The 21,694-nt window shown below is 38.7% G+C and overlaps 1 protein-coding gene across 1 annotated transcript in view; it reads right to left on the bottom strand.

Annotated features, from left to right (window-relative positions):
• ADAMTSL1 (ADAMTS like 1) overlaps positions 1–21,694 on the bottom strand; it is a 468,435-nt gene that overhangs the window by 146,746 nt on the left and 299,995 nt on the right. The window contains 2 exon segments of the mRNA XM_072860932.1: positions 6,798–7,034; positions 17,827–17,872. Coding sequence (XP_072717033.1) covers positions 6,798–7,034; positions 17,827–17,872 — 283 coding nt within the window.

Genomic DNA, 21,694 nt, shown 5'->3' with positions numbered 1-21,694 from the left:
AACAGGCACCATTCAACTAAATGTTGCTATTAATTGTAGCATCATTCTTTTTTTCAGGTTTTTGCAATAAAATTTAGACTACCTTTCAGAGCCAGTGGCTACACTTTTTGCCTTTGATGGGAGGCCTTACATAGTTGCACCCTTTCAGCAGTTAGCTAAAAGGGACTATTCTGATTATGGACACTTTCAATGTCTAACCTTTCGATATGAAAACGACGTAGGCTTTGTAGAGGCTGTCATGATTTTTCACAGAGAAGGACTCCTGTTGTCCTGTGCTGTGGCTGAAATGTTTAAAGCAAGACCCCAAATTACACACTTTGTTGTGGATTGTATTGCAGGCCAAAAAGAAAAAAAAAGGAAAAGTACATGAAAAGAGTAAATGCCTGTGAGAACGGAGGGGAGGCAGTGATTCTGCGTGGACAGGGAAACAGACATATTTTCACTTTCCTGGTTCCTGTGAAGCTGGTATCCCTGGGCTGGGGAGGAGGAAAGGATAGCAGAAGTGGAGGGCCATTCCACATGTGTGAGTAAAAGAGATGATTGACCAGACTGCAAGCATCCTGTCCATGAATGTGACTTCAGGGAAGAAATACTCATTTACATCAGGTGAGGATCTGGCTATGGTATTGATGGGACTCACTTTTTGGAAACACTGTGCAGCATCTTACTGTTTGGCCACATATTTAATAAAAAACATAACAGTTATTTTAAAAAAATCCTGATCTGGTGCTATACAGCAACATGAAGATTCTGCCATTAGTACTGGAGACAGAAGAAGCCTTGGATAATCCTTGATCGCCCATCTGAGAAAGCAAAGGCTGATTTTCTTGTTCTTCCTTGCCAGAGTTAACAAAAGGAACATTTATGGAATTCACACAAGCAGAAGACAAAAATTAAATTGAGAGAGAACCAAGTATGAAGACTATGATAACAGGAAGAACAAGTGAATGGGATAAGGAAAATAGAAAAAAAAAAAAAGAAAATGGAATGTTTCCTCTGCAGCAGAAACAGAGAGAGAAAACCAAGGTTTTTTTATTGTGGCAGGGAAACTGGGTAACAAGAAGGAGATTTAGTTTTCGTTAGTAAAAGTCCCAGTAGGTTTCATGGATTATTGGTGTTTGGGGCACAGGCCTTTCAGAGCATGAGGGGCCATATTCCTCTACCCAGTGCTGCAACCTGGCTGGCATTTGTCTAGAACCCAAAGTGTGAAAGTGTGAGGGAAGAAAGAGCTGCACTAACAGGCAGCTGCTTGAGTGAACAAGCAAAGGAGAACACCCAGTTAGAGATATGGCAGGCAGTGATGGGGATATGTCAGGAAAGGTCACAGTCCGCAACCAAGTGAAGTCATCAGGTGAGAGAGGATAAAAAACATGTGGTGACAGAGAACAAAACAGATGAATTGGCAATCACAGAAATGGAGAAGACCACACATTTACCAAATTACAGTATGATTTTGGTGAGCACCATATAAGGCTGGTTCTTCATCAGAATGTTGTGTAATGAAATTAATGAAATATGACAGAAATTTTCTTCAGGTGAATTTCCAACAATCCACTGATAGCACTGTGGTCTGAAATAACCCCTCTGGAGCAGGAACCCCTTGGAAAACAGAGGGTGGTGGCAGCTGCCAGTCTATCTGACCCCTCAGATGACTGAGAAAGGGATGCTCCAGAAAGTAGACCAAATCCTTGTTAGAAGCAAGGGCATTCAATTTAACTATCGCATTTTTGCCTGAAAACATCCACCATATTTTAAACTTGCTAGAATTTTTAGTAGAGTTTATTAGAATGGAAATAAATTAGAGGGGGAAAAAAAATCTACTGCTACTCAGTTTAGTTCCTGTCAGCATGTGACAGCAATTTTCATTCTTTCTGAAGAGCCAGCCACTTCATTCTGCTTGTGCAGCCTTCTCACACACAAAAAAAAGGAAAAACCCATCACCTTTCAAACCTGAAAAAACAGAGACGAGAGATAGGACAGGTGCAAAAACTGCAGCTCTTTCAAGCTAACTAAGAAGAAAGAGGTAAAGAAAAAGAGAAAGAAATAGAGCAAGAAGGAGAGGAAAAAGGAGAGAAGGAAAGTAATAAAGGCAGAGAGAGAGAAAGAAAGAGAGAGAGAGAGAGAAAGAGAGAAAAAGAAAGAAAGAAAAAGAAAGAAAAAGACAGAAAGAAAAAGAATGAAAGAGTGAAAGAGTGAAAGAAAGAAAGAAAGAAAGAAAGAAAGAAAGAAAGAAAGAAAGAAAGGCAGGAAGGAGGAAAGGAGGAAAGAATGAAGGAAAAATCCAGAAAAGATCCATGTTGTTTCCTTTCCAGAGAGATTAAACATTAGGTGTGAGCTGCATGAAGCAGAGTGGAGAAATCAGTGTTCTATTACACATGCTCAGTGCAGATTCCCTCTTTTTATTGCCGTGATGATGTAAAGTGAGATGAGAAAGGACGACCTTGATTTCACATAAAAGCATAATAAGAAATGTTAAAAGAAATAGAACTGTCATTTTTTCTGACACAGAAATGCATCATTAAGGTAGCCAATGTGCAATACTATAAACAATGAATTTTTACTGCTAATAATGGAGACAGAAAGTTTTTAAAGCTCTTGTCCTCAGTGAATGTGAAGGTAAGCAGGAAACTCTTGTTTTCACTTCAGTGTGAACAGTCATTAGTGAGTTTGAAATGCTGCTTCCACAAAGTATAGACAATTTCTTCCGAGTTTCACAGGTGCAACCGAGGATCACTGGCCAAGTGAGACCAGTAACTCCAGCTTTGTAACTCCAACTGCCATATGCAGAAATTGCTTATACCCTCAAAAACCCAATAATGGATTTAAAGTACAGGAATTTATTTTAAAAACAAGGAAAATTAAACTAGAAATTAGAAGTTGTAAAATATGCTGTGCTCTGGATCACCGTTAATTCTACCTATATAGACATTTCCTAATGTGGAACATTAAAGCCCTATTTCTCTTAAAGAGCATTCTATTGACTTCAACATGGTGGTACGAGCTATTTGCATCATACCAATGGGGCATACTGTATCCTGAGGCAAACTCAAAACAAGACTCAAAGATTACATCTGAGAAGTAATCTGTATTTCTTTAAGAAAGGAGAAGGAAAAAGGGACCCAAATAGCACAGATATCCATAGAGAAAGGAATCTAAAATGGTTAGGAGGAACACGACAATTAGGAAGAAATAAAAGGCATTACAAAAAGAGTTTTTCATTTGAAAAATGGTGTTGCTCAATCTCTGTCACCTATGGATTTAAAAGTAAAACTCCAGAAAGAAAAAAAACAATGTTCAGAAATTAATTCCCATTAATTTCTTGGGTGTTTTACCCAAAGAACAATGGCAAGATATAGCCCATCTCTTCACAGAAGATGAATACTTTTATGTGTATGTAATATGGGGAGACACACACAGCTTGCATGATTCCTGAACTGGCACAGTCACGTGTATTGCCCTATGCCAGGAAGCGTGTCTGAATCAGCAACTGCATAACCTCTCCCATACCCTACCTCTGTCAATAAAAATAATTTAAACATATTTTTAAGAATGTCTAACCATACTCTTCATTGAATCAAAAATTTAGGGATACAGCTGGTTCTACATACAAAGGTGGCTTTGCTTGTCCTGAGTACAATCAGAAGTCTCTTCTGTCTTCTAAGTTTAACTGGTAGGTGGCCGGCACGTAAAACAAAAATTTCAGCTCAATAACTAGTCATTAAACAAAGACTCATAAATATGCCACTAAGCTACTGGTAATTCTAAACCTCCAAACAACATGGAAAATGAAGGGATAAATATGAGAGAGGGATCTTGTAATTCCAAATGTTGCATCTTGTGAACAAATGCATATTTGCCAACGAGAGTGAAAACCAGCACCTTTTAATCAGGAAAGAGTACTTGAGGCACACAGAAGGCAATACAACTAACTCTTCACTTCTGCCATTAATAACCTCAGGAACAGCTTGTGAACACATAACAGGCCACGGGCTGGCCCAAATCTCGCATGCTAAGAAATATCCCTTTGGTTAGTTCAGAGAGCTGACACAATTGTTTGATCCACTGGGAAAAATGCACTATGTCTACATAAGCATACACTGATCTTAACGTCACTTTTACTAATTCAGGATTCTTGCACAAACTGTAACTGAATAGGCATGTTTATATGTTTTACAAAATGGTCTAGCTGAAGAACATTCAATTCCTTCTTGGTTGCCAACTACAGTGTAAAAAATCATACCTAGGGGTGTAATCAGAACATAGTATGAAAGTCCATTTACTTCTCTGTAATAAAGACCCAGTCAAATAATACTTCGATCAATGCAAGCCCACTAGGATGGCAAACTTAAAGTTGCTTTCAGTAGTGTTGGTCTGAGCAATCCAGAAAATACACCTCTTCATCCCTGTAATTATTTCTTGCAAAGAACATGTTAACAAACATAATTCCACTTTTTAATCTTCAGGACCTCAGACTGAATACAAAACTCAGGAGACTGCATTTTTTGCAGTTGTGATAAACCATGCCTTCGTATTATTACAGCTGTCTGCTGCACTGCCCCAAATCACGCCATTCCAGAGACATCTCATGAAAACATTGTTGAACCCCCAGGATCATTATGAGCTCTCACAAACGACTGAGACCTGTGACTGTTATGAGCGGTAAGTGGTAGCCTGCAGCTACTACTGCAAATGCATAGAAATAACTTCTAAAATCATATTTTGTCTCCTCTGACATTTACATGCTCTGACATTACTATACTTACAGAAAAAAGCTTATTCACACAAATGTTACAGAGCAAGAATGCTCCACTTCGTTCTTCCATAATAGCACAGTTTCCCATTCTTGTAAAAGACCCTTTATAGAGGCCATGGAATAATGCTGCTTTCAAACAAGGTTGACCATTAATTCTGACAAATTTCATACTGTTTACCTTTCTGGACTGCTTAGGTAGTATTAGCTATTGCTGTGATAAATAGTAAAGCAGCTGCTGTCCTAAAGCAAACAATTAGGGCAAATCTGGTTATGAACTTTCTAATGCATTACCTCTACTGTCATAAAGATATGACTGGCTAGCAGGGATGCACTGTGACAAGAATACTTGGAGTTGCTTTAAATTTAACACACCCCAAAATATAAAATTATTCACTGTGAGGAATGCAGCATAAGCATTTGTATTTTAATATCTTTTTTGGGCTAAGAAATGATGCAGTAATTGTAAAGTATATGGAAAATGTTGATGAAGAAACTGAACGCTGAAGATCATGGAAAATATACAGTCACTGTGTTTATGCATTAAAAATTATTCTACCATTCTAGGGTATATAAGGAAAGGGTTAGTTTAACTGAAATTCCTCAGGGACACTAGTGCTAGTGTACTTGTCTATTTTCAAAATACTTACCTTAGCCACAGAGACAGTTAAGAAATAACATCAGTCTTCATAGTTGTAATAGTACAGCTACCTTCAGCCTTCCAGGAGTAAGAAGTGTCATGAGAATGCAAATGAGTTTGTTTTAGCAGTGGATGCTTATGAGCTCTGTTCCTAAGGGAAGGTCTTCTCAGAAGGGTATGCTTCATATTTAGACCAAAACAGAAATCAGCCTGGCACAGAGCCTGAATGCACTGCTCCTTATTTCCAGGCCACTATAGGCAGAATACTTTGAATCATTTTCTCATCCAGATTCCTGTGCCTCCAGTTAAGTTTTTAAAAGATTAAAAAACACAAAACAAGACTGAAATTAGTCTGTCTCATTAGGCAATCTGGAATTTTGAGAAACTTGTGCACTTGGCTGAGGTCAAGAGGTCTAGATGATTGCCTTCTTCAGATCACAAATGAGATTAGCTCAATAACTGCCTACTCTGTTTAATTTACTGCAGGACTGCTTCTGGCTCAGAGCAGAAAATCAAAGAGAAAGGAAACAGGGAGGAAAGCTTCCAAAGGCACATAAAGTGGCTGAAAATACACTAGAAACCCAACAACACATCAAGTCTACACAGATTTGAAGGAGACTGGACACTGAAACATGAATCTTGACTCGCCCTTTTCTGAGATTCAGGTGTGTTCAGTACTTAACAGAGATGGAGTGAATTTCTCCCCTCCATCAGCCTATAGCCTACATGTAGTTGAGGAGACTAAAGTCTGATGTAGATAGGTTCAAAAGAGTAGCAATATATAAGTAAAAGCACAAAGGTAATATAAAAACAAATTAGGATGCCAATAAATTGGTTGAATGACCAATAGATCTCCATGCACTGTGAAGTGAAGGGTTAAAAAGTCCCCATATCTCACTTTTAACAAACAGGGTAGCTGAGGCCCAAGGAGATGTAGCAGCTTGCTTAGTCCTGTAGCAAATCAATGGCAGATTTTCCAGTTTAGTACCTCATCTACTACTACATGGTTTGTGACTTACAGGGAGCAATAATCCTCAAAGATAATGTAATTTCATAGACTTGGAAAACTTTGTTATATCCAAATTAAAAGCTAAAACATTATTTTCTTATGGTGCTTTCAAATGAGATCTGCTACTGCAGCTAACTATACAAAACAGGTCAAAAACTGAGAATACATTCCTCCAAAAAAACCCAAGGAAACAGCATAAAGTGAGAAAATAACCTTTGAATTTGTACACCTCTTCCAAACAAGGTAGAAGGAGTCAACTTAAGAGGATGAAAACAGATGATTAAAATGAAGACCCTAAAATGACACAAGTATGGAGGAGGAGAGAGAGTGAGTGCGTGAGAGAGATCTGAAAGGAGGAGTCATGAGGAAAGGCGTTAGGGTAGGGCTTCTCTCCTTACTTGGCACAAGCCACTGATGCACATGTCCAGGGATTCAGTGTAGCACCGGGTCCCATCCAGAACCTTTGGTGCCAGCTCCACAACCAGAGCCGCTCCTCTGGCCTGGCACTTCAGCGAGCATGGGTTGTCAGGGTCGTTAGGGACGGGAAGCCACTCATAAAACTGTCCCTGGTACTTGACATCGTTGTGAGCAGAGCACTGCTGGGCACGAAAATCACCTGCTTCTGGCGGGCAGTCCTGCAGAAAAGAAAGAGGAAAAGGTCAGCAGGTCTGCTGGGGGCAGTGAGTCGCAGTATCATGCAGCCGGCTGAGCTCCACAGCTGCCAGATGTAGACAGCTTGTTTAGACAAAGAAGACTGATTGAAATAGCTACAGCTACACATAATTCAACTGGATAATTATACCTTTCTTTCTTCTTTCTGCAAAAGTATTGAAAGAACATCAAGACCATGTGTAAATATGCTTGGGACATAAGAAATGCACTGTACGGGTCTTAACCACAGCCCTGAAATGCTCTTGCTGAATCTCTTTGCACTTGGGCACATATGTGGAGAAGTGTGTGTGCATAGCCACTCTCTTCCAGCCAAATTTTCCTCTTTGTTTGAAGAGAAAGAAAAAAGAATTATGTGATTTAATTGTTTGTTTATTTAAGCTCTCCTCACTAGCTTTTTTTTTTTTGCCTCAGTGACCTAAATCAGCTGGTAGGGCAACAAGAATCAAAAAAATGTGATACATATTTGCATTTCTTTAACCTAAGATTTCATAACTCACATAATTAGAGACTTACTATTATTTTATGGGAAGACCTTTGAAAAGCCCCTTTGTTAATCCTTCAGGAGGTTTGTGAGACATATAAACCCTACTCTGAAGCCAGTACACCTGATATAAAAAACAAGACCACTCATACTACTTAAAGTCTCTTGTTGATGAGAACATGAAGCTTTTCTTACCCACATATACTTTCTTGCCATCACTCAGCACTGAAAACCAAGAGTCAAGTTCTCAAGAGAGCAAGAAGAGCTTCAAGGCAAAATAAACATAAGTTCTTTTTGTTTCCTTTCCAGTTTTTGATCCTTGAAGAATGATATTTCAAGTGTTCCTGTGCAAGCAACCACAAAGGCTAGAGATGCATTGTTTTTTTTAGAAGTAACCTGAATTTCTTGCATAATTACGGGAATACAGGAGTTAAGCTTTAGCAAAAACATTAAACATCATAAGAACTGTGACAAAAAAGCAAATGTTGGCAATATGTCTGCCTCAGATTATTAAGGTCCCATAGTCCTCCACCTTGCTGCTGTAAAGAAATCTGCTCCTCAATGATACCTGGTCAAATACCAGGTGAAATGAATACTTGTTATACCCTTTGCTTGAGGACTGTAACATTTTTTTATAGAGAATCATAAATGTCAATTATAGACTTGATAGGGAAGGATTTTGATGTACATACAACCACATAACTAGACAATATCCTTGTAAGATGCCTGTATTCTCTGTTTGTCCTCAGACTACTTCATCCTATAGAGTGAGAGAGAATTCAAGTATCATTAATGACAACCTTATTCACAGACTTCTTATCCTCCCAGCTAGGAAAGTCTTGCTGCTATTGATGCAAAATATATCTTCTGAGGTTTAAATAACCACCTCTGTTTCTCAGATCTTTTTCTACATCTTAGTTCACTAACTCTTTTCTGCTTCTTTTAAATAGGGCAGATTATTACAGCTTTCAATATGAATGGCATGGGGGCTGCATGTCACTTTATGACATTAAAGGATCATTGTTTAGTATTAAGGTCTAAAATAAAACCTGTCTTAAAAATCATGCTTTCAAGTCTCCTCTTGAAGCAAATTGGCAGAATCTTGGCTATAAATTTGTCATTTGTATACACTTGGCTCAAACCCAGGATAACCAATCTGGCCTCTCATTCACTGTGTAGCGGCAATGTGGCTATGCCCATTTTGTTTAAATGTTGAATGATGTTGGATCACACCACTCCAAACATTTCTTACAGTGAGCTATACACACATATAAGCCATGGCCTTAAGCCACAGATCTTCAGCTAATTTGCTCTGTACCATGAGAGCAAATTTTCAGTTAATTTGCTTTGTATTTGAGTGTGATGCAGCCCAAAAGTAATGGGTCAAGCTCCAGTCAAAAGTTCTGCTGTCTAAGTACAAGGGAATAGTGTTCCTGCTACAAAAGGTTAAATGGTTTAAGGAGTAAGAGAAAAAAAGGACTTGGGCTAAATGGTGCTCTAGAAAAATATGTATCAAAGAGCAATAATCCAGAGCTCATTCATCCTTTTTGAAACTGGAGGTTCAAAGTCCAAGCTCGTAACTGTAATTTTACTGCTGGAGGACTTAGACAGCAGACAGTTTTTCTATTCATATGTTATGGAAGATTAAAAAAAAAAGTAAAATGTTGGAAGTGTTTCAGTTTGATTTTAAAATCTCCAGAAAGAGGCAATCAGGCCCTTTTTGTGATCTGGGCAAACTGTTGGTACAGGACAAAGTCTGGACAGCAGCACAGAGTAAAGAGAGCAGAAAAATATGTGGGAAATTCATTATTCCTCTTTAGCTGTGTAATGAGAGAAAAAGTGGTCTTTATGTTCTGCTTTTAAACAGAGGATGAACAAGACAGTTACAGTTTGATCCAAGATCTGGTTTAGCTCTATTTTCAAAAAGAGAAGAGACAAGCAAAGAGGAACACTGTGGCCTTATTTCCTGCCACAAAATCTTCTGGTGCATACCCTTCTCCGAATTTTTCTGTCCATAAATGAATACAGTCAGGTCTATTGGCTTGGCTTAGGCTTGTTGCAGAGACCCAAGCCAGCTCTCTTGTTTGGTTCAAGCTTGGCTCTACCTTCGAAACTTCCTGGCTTGCAATAGCTTTATTTTTATAAAGACAGAAAGGCCCAATAAAGCACATGACATACAGAGTTCATAATCCTGCTTTGTACAGTATTCAATACTATGTTTGTTGTGTTGGATTTTATTTTTAAATCAAAGAAAGAAAAAATGTACAGTCAACATAACAAGCTTTCAGGACACGGCAGGTGACCAGGACCAATGTTAAATACTTCCAGTCTTTGATATCATGATCAAAATAAAACAATGGATTTAAATAGTAGAGCTTGTGTTTAAAAAAGTTTTCATGAGAAACTTGAAGCCATTCAAAGAATACATTCAAGCAGTCAGAAACGCAGACATGCATACTTATCTTGGCACACAGATATGAAAAAGGGTCACAGTCCAGCCCACCACTCTTCTCCTACTGAAATCCTGAATCCTAAATCTACCTGAAGGCCTTGAAGATCCCTTTCCCTCAGGAAGGAACTTTTCTTCTAGTTAGGAAAGCACAGGTACTTGCACCTACACACATACACCTGCATAACCTGTGTAATGTTTTTTTAAACCAAAACGGACAATGTTAAGAAAAGCAATGGTCCGAATATTGCCCATCATGAGACACAGAGACTGAAAAAGTAGGAACTGTACAGAACTTGGCACTGCTTATTAATCTCTTGTCCATGTATTTTTTCGCTTTTTAAACTTACTATTTATTGTTTGTATTATATGTCAGTGGGGATCAGAGCGTCTTCGTGCTGGGCTTTGTGCAATCATATAATGAAAGACAGATATAAGCTCACAGCTTATAAATTAATGTTTTAGTTGCTGAAATAACAGATAAGGCAAAGCCAGTGTTTTGCTGCATATTTGTTCAAGCAGTAAATTGCTATTTTCTTTTAAACACTTTGCACACCTTTAGATAAGAGCGTTTGCCGTTTTGAGGCAGTCTTCCTGTGCCTCATTTCTGCAGTGCTGGCTCCGGGACAGGAGAAACTATAGACTCTGACTCCACAAAGTCTTTTCCCATTTTAAAAAAATCAGCCTGCTTTCAGTATGTGCATGGGGGCTTGGTGGAAGGGGATCCTCTACAGCTGCCAGCTAACACTGCTTCATTGGGCTGAGTGACGTTACGTTTTACTCCACCTAAGAGTCTGATCCTGGAAGCTGTCTAACAGTATGCAGTTTGTCTATGTGCACAACAGATTGACAGATAAGGGTGTCCCCACACTTTGAGACAGCCAGAAGTCACAGGCCAAGTCAGTGTAGCAGTGAATCCAAGGTAACATATCTTTGCATGGGTTATGTAGTTCTGCAAGGTATTTTGCTAACCACATCCGCATGGCCTGTGTTTGGCTTGGAGCATGCAGCAGCACTGGTATCTGGCCACAAAAGCAGTACAGTCCTGCTTCAGGTTACTCCAGCTTTGGTGCTGTATTCAAATCTTACTGGTTTTGTTTTCTCTTGGAAATTATTTGTGGGCCCCTGCAGACATGAGGAACCGCTGCCATTGTACTCCTCGAAGAATCAGAAAGAACTAATAAACTTGAAAGTCTCATCTAAGTCCATTTATCTTCAAGCTTCCTATTCATTAAGACTTTGTAGGGAAGAAAATTTCCAGTGAATAGGAAACAACTGTTCCTCCTCTAACTCTATGAGTCCTAGATGGCTGTTTCATGACCTTTAGCTTGTGAAGGCTCATGAGATATTCCTGAAACTCTGAGCCTGTGCTGGATATGTATAATCACCATTTATCCTATCAGGTCAAGATTTCCTCCACTCCAATGAAAATATATATAATTTTAAAGATGATCAGAAACCCCTTTGATGTATGAAACCTATTTTAAAGTAAACACAGTAGTTTCATCTTCACCTCTTAGGCACCTAATGCTGGCCATATTATTATGGCTTCATTTGCTTCCTTACATCCAATTTTTTTTTTTTTAATTTGACCTCCTATTTGACCCTATTGTAATTCATAAGGTCCATGGAGTTTTGCCATGTTTGAATCCCATTCAAAACAATTTCTATAAATCAACAAACCAGTGGAAAAGATAAGATGAATCCCAGATGTCCCTTGATGGTGATAGGTAGATCAGATTTCATGGGACAAAAAGGGTCAGGCTTTTTAAAGTTTACTTAGTGCGTGAAATGTGGAAGATCATATCTAAGCTGCGATAGGTGGAAACAGTTGAGGAACCTTAAAACAGTTTACAATATATGTGCTTGTATATTTGCAGAGGCCAAGAATGATTTACTATACCTGGAGCTTTTCCTCTGTGCAAAAAATTACTAACAACTGGACTACTCTGTGCAGTATCTGACAGAACAGCTTATTGAACCAGTTCCACGGCGTTTCAGCCACATCAATTTCCCTACTGAGAAAGAAAGCCTGAGGTCCTCAAGTAGGGGCTTGCACAAGACTAAATAAGAACTTTCGATAAAAGAACAAAGATTTAGGAGATCTAGGGATTTAACGGAAACTCCACTCAGCCTTGAAGCCTTGTTGAGTGCACTGCTTGAATTAAGTTTCTTGCAGCCAGATTTTTCACTCGTCAACTCCTGTGAACTTCTAAATAGGTTAGGATCACACTTAGCTGCTTAGATCAAGAGGGGCTCATACTATCGCTTTCTCTGACAACCCCAAGACACTGCAATATATGACAGGGATACACATGAGAGAAATAATATGAACAAAGTAAATGGGGGAATATCAGCAGATGCTTCTACTCTGTATTAAATAAACATGGAGTCGAGATGAGGGCTAAAACAGTCAGTGAAGTATCAATCTAAACCTCCATGAATATTTGCCATTAGAAATATTTATAAAATAAATTTTTGACAAAAAAATCGTTCTTTTTTTAAAGTATGTTCTGATTTTTGCCAAATGATTCAATATGCAGCTTTTCATGCAATTTTAAAATTTTTGTTTGCTCATACCTTTTAAATATTAAAGTCAAGTGTTTAAATTAGATACAGTAACTTGTATTTCAGCTTGAAAAACTTCTAAATATTTCAGTCAAAAACTAATACAAGTACATAATATCAGAGTACACTTTCCTAAAAGTGCCACATTGGCAGATCAAAAAGAGATATTAAAATTAAAAAAAATTATTATTATCAAAAATATTGAATTTAAATCTATGAATCATCCAGAGTCCTGAAGAGTCCTGAACAGAGTCCTGAAATGCTACTGTCATGGAAGTGATCCAGGTTGTTTGGTCTATAAGGATTCTTGATGCATTTACATAGAATGGCAGCAAGGGGGGGAGGGGGAGGGATGTGTTCTGTTTTTTAATAGTCAGAGATTCACAGGTCTGCTTGCTGAGAAGATAGCAAATCCAGAAGTCAAAGCTGCTACCATTAGCAACATACTAAAAGCCCTTGTTTCCAAGTACAAAGAAATAATTCCTAGATGACACACTGAGATTTTAAAATGCACCCATTTAGAAATAAGATGGTAGTTATTAAAAAACAGCATTTTGAAGAACAGACTGTAGTAACAATAAATGATCTGAGTTTGGAAGAATTTCCACTTAAAAAGTAAACTGACATTAAGTAAATCTGGTGTTAGTAAGGAGATATGTGTAGTGCTTATACTTTTTTTTTTAAACATTTTTTTTTTATTTTACTGCAAAATACAAACTGGGAGGTTTGATTGCAAAAGACTTCACATGGCACTTTTAGCCACCAGAGGGTAGAAAAATTAAATCCTGTTCATCATTTTTGTAGCTCTGAAAAAATTCTACCTGGTGATGAGGTTTCTCATAGACACAAGCCAATGCTTCTGAGAACTACACGGAAGTTTGAGTTTGACACTTTCCAACAGGCTGGGCTTTGGTGCATGGAAAGAAGATAGTGTCATTTTGTTGAAAGTAAGATGGGCAATATCGGTGCTGGTGTGTACAAAATGCAGCATGAGCTGATAAGAAACAGGGATGGAAGTAGCTTGTCTGAATGCAAGCCAAAAAATGGGGGATGTCATTACCATTGGTATTTCAGCCAAGTGAAGAAAGTGAAGTAAATATAAAAAAGAGCTGCAGGTGGTGTTTACAAGTTTTAGTGGTCTGATTAATGCGATCTACCATCTACAAATTTTATCTTAGGCTTAATGGAACTGCTCTAAACCTTGTCAAAAGAGCTAGTAACGTTGTGCAGTTTCCAGCATTGTCTATTTTCATGTCAAACAGCAAAATCTCAAGAGCGGCTTTATATGTAGTGTTCATCATCATGCTGGTGCGTATAAGCAAGTAAATATGAAAAGCAAAGTCCTTTGGGAATGAAGTGCCAGTCGCAAGCACATAATTTTTTTTCTGATCTGATTCAGAAAGCAGTGCAATAAAAGGAAAAATATCAGGGAAAATATAAATGTTTTCAATCATGAAAAGGGATTTGATAATTGAGGAGAATGAAGACAGAAGACATGAAGACAGTACACATTCCAACAAACACCCTGCAGACAGATTTTCATGTAAATGGGGGAAGAGAAAGCAAAAAACAGCATAGTGGCAGAAGGACTGAAAAAGAGAAAGGGCAAATGAGGTGGCATGATAACGTGGGACAAAAGCTGGAGAGAACCTGGCAACTACGAACGTGTCTAGAAGAAGGAACAGAGACTGTGCTAGCTTGGGGGGAAAAAAAAAAGAACTAGTAAAAAAATCCTACTTACAGTTTGGAAATAGTTTTGTTTGTTTTGCATAATGTTTAGTATAACAACCCAGCTAGATAGAAAAACATGTTTTCATTGCATTCAGAGTAATTTTCTAAAGAAAAACAAATGAATCCCTCTCTTCCCCCATGATTATATTCTAAAATGGCTGGAAACATACTTGGAATCAATATGAATAGTAAAAAGAAAAAAAGCGGATGCAATTCAACTCTAAATCATCTTCAGATTCTCTCATTCCTTCTTTTACTATTTACACATGTGGCTTCATACCCATAATCTTTCCAGTTTCTGATCAACACCAGGCAATGCAAGTGGTGAACATGCTGGACTGGATTTGTTCTTTTAAGGACTGCTCAGAAGCTTTGTAGACAGCAGTATCAATCTCTCTCACAGCCTATACTATGCAAAATGGTTCAGCATCCCTAGAATAATACAGGTCACTGAAGAAAGAGACGTGCCACTCTCTCCCCTTGCCTCTCTTTTTCTTTATCTCATTCTTTTTTTCCCTCTATAATTTAATTTCTGGATGAATTAAAACCAGCTGTAGCAAAATCTTGAAAACGATAGTGCCTATGAAAACGTGTTCATTGCCAGACTCCAAGTAGTATTCTTCCCATTCTCCAATTTCACCTTTGAAATAAAGAGTTTGCTTTTAGTATATGTGACTACCCAACCTTTCCTGTAAGAAGACAGTCATATAAACAAAAACATGTCAGTTCACAGAAAGACAGTTTGCAGAAAATAAAAAGACTGGTTATTTTATGAACAATAACATCAGTCCTCAAGTTATGCACAACCTAATGGTAATGAAAGCTTGTATTCCAAGACTCGCTGATTTCCACAAGAATCAAAAAGGAATTTTCCACAATGCATGATAGCTAGCTTCATTTGCAGGGGTGGAATGGGGGGATTTGCTCTCATTTTCCTTTAAAGCAACAGAATGTCACCTAACAGATGAAAATGTACGTCTTGAATTGAGCCTGGAATTTCCGTCCTCCTCATTTTTCAGTGTCTTTGTGGATTAAATCTTAAAAGGCAAAGTCTAAGTCAACAAAAATACATACAATATTGTATGCCTTTTCCAGCACAGAATTCCACGACAAGCCATGGGGTTAATGAATCATTTCGAAGACCCAGTTTGTGTGTACGTATTCTTGGATTTTGGAGAAAAAGACAGTAGACGTCATTAAAGAGAAAATATATGGGTTTTTTTACTATTCTGAAAGAGACAGTATTTCAGTGGTACAGCTACATAATTCAGTAACAGAATGGATTTCAGCACAGAGAGGCACGTCCAGGGTTCCCAAACTGCTTTAGGTTTCCACTGGTGCTGTACAAGCTATTTCAAAGTGGTACCTAGCCCCAGAAACATGGGGCTGAGGACCACCATGGCTGTGGCAAGATCCTACCACAAGTTCTGATGCTGATCATGGTGGCAGTGCCCTTGCAATGACTGATGTTGTGAATACTGGTGCACAGTATCTCCAATTAGTAAAGACGATAAGTGGAGAGGCATAACATCTGAATCAAAGACTCAACATACTTTAAAAATAGAAAATACTTTCCCCTGAAATCAAATGTCTGCAAAATGAATACAGCCAAGTACTCGCCTTATGACATAAAGCCATATTTGGAAGGCCTGGCCAAAGTATGATGCAGTCAGAAGCTTAAGAATAGTTTGATTTATTGCTAGTTTTGCGAGTTTACAAAAAAACAAACAAATGATAACTCATTTAATCCTTTTATTAAGGAAAAGAGCAATGTAGCACAATCCATTCTTTACCCTCTCCGAAATAAGGGGTTAAAATCATAAAAGCAGTCCTGGGTCTTCATAATTCAGTGGCAAAACTGTCACTGATTTCAGCATAGTAAAGAACTTTGAAAGTTTCAGTTTGGATTATTTGGTATGAAATAATTAAGTGAGTTCTGCTATGTTGGAAAGTCTGGAGCCAGTATTGCCAGTATTACAAGGCATGTAAAGGAATTGCCTGACAAAACCATGCGAGGTTTTATTTTGAAGGAAAACTGTTCAGGTGCACATTTCCAAAACAGAACCTAAGCTAAAAATAACATTTAAAAAATTATTCCTTATCTTGGAAAGTTAAGCTCAATGATTCCAAAATAAGGGTTGCGGCACGGCTAAAACCCCAGCCTCTCATCAGGGTGATCCAGGAACAGCGAATGGCAGCAGAGCGCGATGCTAGTTTGTCTCACTGCTGTTAGCATGCACGAGGGCAGGTCAAAAGGGGAAGGGGACTGTCACGATGTGCACGCATTCACAAACCAAAACAAAGCTGATGGGTCTAATTGTAGTCCAATTAGCCTTTGACAGTATTTCCTTTTTTTTCTTTTATTTTTGTGTCATATTCCACAGAGCTACAGCGTGCAGCTTGACTGGCACAAATCAACCTTCCTGTTCCCTCCACAGTTGTGCCTCAGAGTAGAAACCGGACTGTTAATCAGCCAGCAGACGTATTTATTGACTACTCTAGTTGTTGTCAGTTAGTGAAGCAGACATCTAGACTGATGAGAGATTTCAGGAACCCAAAGGATACACCCAGAATAAATTTCAGAGGAAGAAGTGTGAGAAATCTTACTGCACTGGAGACTACAACTTAGATAGAAGCAATTTCTTTCATTATGAACTGTGGTCTATTGAAGAAAATATAAGCTAAATATGAGGGAACATATTCATTTTTTTAACTTAAACTTTTAAACTTTTTTACACAAAGCACCTATTGAAACGTTTCTGAATATGTCCCTATCAGGCATGAGAAAGCTTGGCCCAATGCACGTTTGATTTCATTTTCCATCTTTACTGGTAAAACTGACATTTCTCCATGTAATTTGAGAGCTTTTACTATTCTTGGCACCCAATAAAACTTTCCATATGAAAGTCTTTATTTCCATTTTCACCAGTGAAAACACACTTTCACTTTGGTGAGCACAGAAGTTGAAGTTTCTTATTTTATTGTATTGAAAACTATACTCACCATATATAAAAAACAAGCAAGAGCCTTTGGAAAGGCCAAAACACTGGTGCAGGCTATCTAAAACTGCTTTTCTAAGACATGCAACAGAATTCCAATGCTGGGAGGGCACAGGTGAACAGAAACATATATGTCTTACCAATTTGTCTTCAGTCCTTAACAGCTTAATCCTCCAGCCTGACGGACTGCCCAATGTGAACCAGCTGGTTACCAAAGTAGTACTGGGAACACGAGTGGTCTTGCTTCTGCCAGGGGGGTTGTAAAGAGCAACTCTGAAGTTTCACTGACACTTTATTTGGAAAGGCTGTGACTGCAGTCCCTTCTAAACAGTTTTAGCATCATGCTATGCCATAATTTCTCCAGCTTTTCAAGAAACTGACAAAGGTTTGCCTGCAGTCCTGTGGTATGAAGGCAGTTTAGATAGCTACAGTATTCTCACTATCACATTACCAAACTATTTTATGTAATATGAACGTGACCGTTGTATGTGATGATTCGTATCATATCAAAGCTATACTTCACTTACCACATTGCTGCACGTCCTGTACCGGATGTTTCGCCCTTCACAGGTCCTGTGTCCAAAAATTAAAAACAAACCCAAAAACATTAATAGCTGAATATAAAAAGCAAACACATGATGTTTACTATGTCAGCATCTTTCCTACAAAGATCTCTAATCACTTAATCCCCCAGCAACCCTCTTCCCCAAAGTAAAGGGCTCTCTGTCCCTATACGGGTATTGAGGTATGAATTCTACAGCTCCTCAGTTTTCAACCTTTGCTTTAAAAATGAGTTTCTAGAAGGTGGCATCAGTTTATAAATGAAGTTGGAGGTCAGAGTACAGAACTTAACTTAGCTGGAAATCAACATCTGAATCACATTAATAACGTCCTGTGTCTCCCAGCTATCCACAATGATTTCACAAGGGCACAGCTCTGCGTCTACCCAGGCGCAGACCTTAGTACTGACAGTCTGAGTACCCAGGCTTTGTCTGCTGGGGAGCAACCTGTGCACTGGGAGGAAGGAAGCCTGCCTGCAGCGGTGTGAAAGGACAGGCTAGCTGGACAGGGCTTTTTCCCAATTTGATTATGAGGGGAGAAGGAGGGCATAAAACTTCCTCCCCCCGATCCACCAGCCTCTCACTACTCCCAGATCCCTGCTGCAGAACAGCATCCAAAGAGCAGCTGGGCCCAGCTGAGGTCAAGGAGAGCACGTGCCCTGATGTGTGCTCTCCATGGCTCTCCTCCTTGTCCCGCACAGCAGACCCATACCAGCCCTGATGCTGGCGGGGCTCCCAGAGGAGAGGTCAACACCCAGATATCTTTTTAGCACTCAGCAGCGTGTATTCTGAGTATTTGACCTTAGGTGAAGATTCATGTGTTTTATGAGTTCAGACAGCATACTCTGTGGAGGTCCTCAGTACAAATCAGAATGCAGGGTTTGGCTTTTAAAGATTATCCTTCAACAGAGTAGAATTCCTTACATTTTTAATTTCTTAATTTCATGACTTTTTTTTTCCTTTTCTTTTATTTTTTTTGGCCAGGATTTAACAAGCATACATTCCTTGAGGACTAAATGCCTGCCAAGACTGAAGTTTTAAATCCAAACCATTTTGAACTATCTAAGAGAAAGGACAGCATCTGCATGCATTTTTGTCGTTCTTTTTTCCTTCATTTTTTTAAAAACAGAAAAACTTTTTCCATACTGAGTTAACTCTAAAATAAACTGTACAGATCTCCTTTAAATTATTGAAGTCATCCTTCCTCCCACCTTTCTCCACAAGACTTAATTGTGAAATTCCTCCGGTAGTCATTTACACCTATGTGAGTACAAAATCAGGGCAACACACAGTTTTGCAAATGTATCACAGTGGTGTAAATGATCCCAAGAGAAGATCAACAAGTAAATAAACCATATCACTTTTTCAGAAGAATTGTAAGCAGAAAGATAACATATTCTGTTGTGTAGCATTTGGCGTATAAAGAATGCTATTAAAAGCATAATAGAAATACCACTAATGCAATGATTTTGTAATATTAAATAATTAATTCAAGTAAATTTTGATCATTGCAGGCATACACAGAAGTGAAAAGTGTGCACAGAGTATCTAGCACTAGAAAAAACAATTTTAGCAGTACAATAATAAAAATTACATTCACAATAAGCTATGAACTAAAAAAATGAAAAACCCTCAAACAATACCCCCACTATCCCAGTTATTCCTGAGCAGTATAAACAAGCTGGTAGAGACAAGGTGGTGCAGGCCAAACCTGTTTACACTCCACTACATTCAGGAGAGGTACTCTTGATTAACACTGGTAGGTAGCAAAGAAAAAAGTATATTATGCAGCATGCAGGCAGTCCTAGTGCAGGCCTGGTACACCACACTGAATAGCTTGTCCAGCAAGCTTGATACATGCCCCATCTGTCTCTCAGAAATGCCATACAACCCATCAGACATCTCTTTGTTTCACACAGACCTGCTGTTACAACAATTTCAATTACCGTAATTTATTAACCTCAGAACCATTGAACTGCCACGGAAAGTTAAACTTCCTTTCTACCAGCTGCCTCACAGTTTCTTCTTCTTTTCACAGTTTCTTAATATTGTCTGTTTTGAAATGAAAACCCACTTATTTTTCACTTATTCTTTGCATTAAGGAAAAGAATAGGTACTTTCATTAGATATATGCCACAGAACTCTTCAGATTTTTCTTCCAATTTGCCTCCTTTGGCTCATGGCCAGGGTTGTTCAGAAAAATTGTGCAATTCTGGATGCAGCTAGTGCTGTGATGATTCATGAATACTAGGAACCATTCTTGCAAAACTCCACTTGTCCCCTCTCCAAGACCAGACTTTGGGGTTTTGTTGTTTAAGCTCATTAGTTTCCCAGTTATCGCCCAACAACCAAAAGCAGGCAAACTGCTTTAAGTCTGAGCTGATATATTTTCACAATAGATTTGCAGAGTAGCTTGTATTTCAGATCTATGCTGCTTTAGGACAGTATTCCAGATTCTCTTAATGTCATGTATCTATTTTTGGATTCAAAATCATAGGATTTGTAGGAAAAAATAGACGGTTATAAAGACTCTGAAAAAAAAAATTAAATAGCAGCTTTTCGGGGGCATAAATTTTGATTTTTTTAAAAGTAAATTCTGTTTCTGACCCTGTCTGTGCTTAAAATAGGGAAGCTGAAACCATCTAGTGAACGTAATCATAATCCTGATAGAGTGAGATACACAGCCTCTTGCATGACACCAGGCCAGACTAGGTTTTCTCCTTTAGGCAGGGTTTGAATTAATGGTACAGGTCCCATATCTCAGCATGGATGCTTTGCAGAATGCCACAGCACAGAGCATTTAACATACAAGGAAGGACCACAGCAGATTAGCGAGACCATGTTACGAGACACAGTCACCACACACCCTCTGACCTTTGCAGGGTATAAATGAGAACTCACATCAACAAGGAGTACACATAGACACTTGGAAAAGCCAGAAGTCACCCAAAATAGCAAGTTCATCTTGGAGAGTACACAAAGAGTGGGAGCAGTAAGAGATACTTCTACAGTCTTCTCTGTTATCTGCAAAATCCCCACTGCAGGGGATTTTGCAGAGGAAAAAGGTAGCTGAGGGTTTGGCTTGACAGGCAATTATTATCATACGAATATGAAAGAAAAGCAAGCTATGGGGAATCATGTTTCATTCTTCAAACCTAGTCACTTGTTTCCAGTAAAGTTCCTGAAAGAGGTTAACAACTTTTAATATATTAAAATATTCACTTCTCTTATGTAAACAACCCAAAACCCTGGTATTTATTTCTCCAGGCTCCAGTTTGTAGAGGGACTTAGTTCAAGTCCCCCCCGTCCATCCCCCCCCAAGGTCTAAAGTAGATGTGTATTTGTGCTTAGTTGGAGTTGGAAGCCTTGCAATAATCCATGCCAGAAAGAATAGCAACCCCATGCCAAAGTCGCCTTTATCTGTAATTACCAAAGACGATGAAAGAGGTTTGTAGAGGAGGACCTCATCAACTCCTGCCACTCTCAGCAGTCATCAAAGTTTGAAATGCTTTTCTTAAGAAACAAGTCTCCACATAAGCAAGCAACTATGAGCCAGAGGTGGGTTATTTTTGTGGATGTGAATTTTGATGCAACTTTTCACTACAGGGGTTTGAAAGTTGATGTAATGTTGGACAATCTTCACTCTCCTTTATTTTCACACCCCTTGATAACCACTCTTCTGGGACAGATTCTACTTTCTGCACTATACCAGTGAGAAAAGTATGCTGTGGGCCTTTCTGCTCCCATGAGATCTTAGGCAGGCTGTGTAAGCCCTCTTCTTCCTCTGGTGCCAGCAGGCATGAGGACACACACACACAGTAACACCATCTTGCAT

The sequence above is a fragment of the Ciconia boyciana genome, chromosome 4 (genome assembly GCF_034638445.1).
Source record: "Ciconia boyciana chromosome 4, ASM3463844v1, whole genome shotgun sequence".
In the NCBI taxonomy this organism is placed as follows: Eukaryota; Metazoa; Chordata; class Aves; order Ciconiiformes; family Ciconiidae; genus Ciconia; species Ciconia boyciana.
Note: the sequence above shows the minus strand (reverse complement) of the source record. Positions and strands in the feature narration are given on the sequence as shown.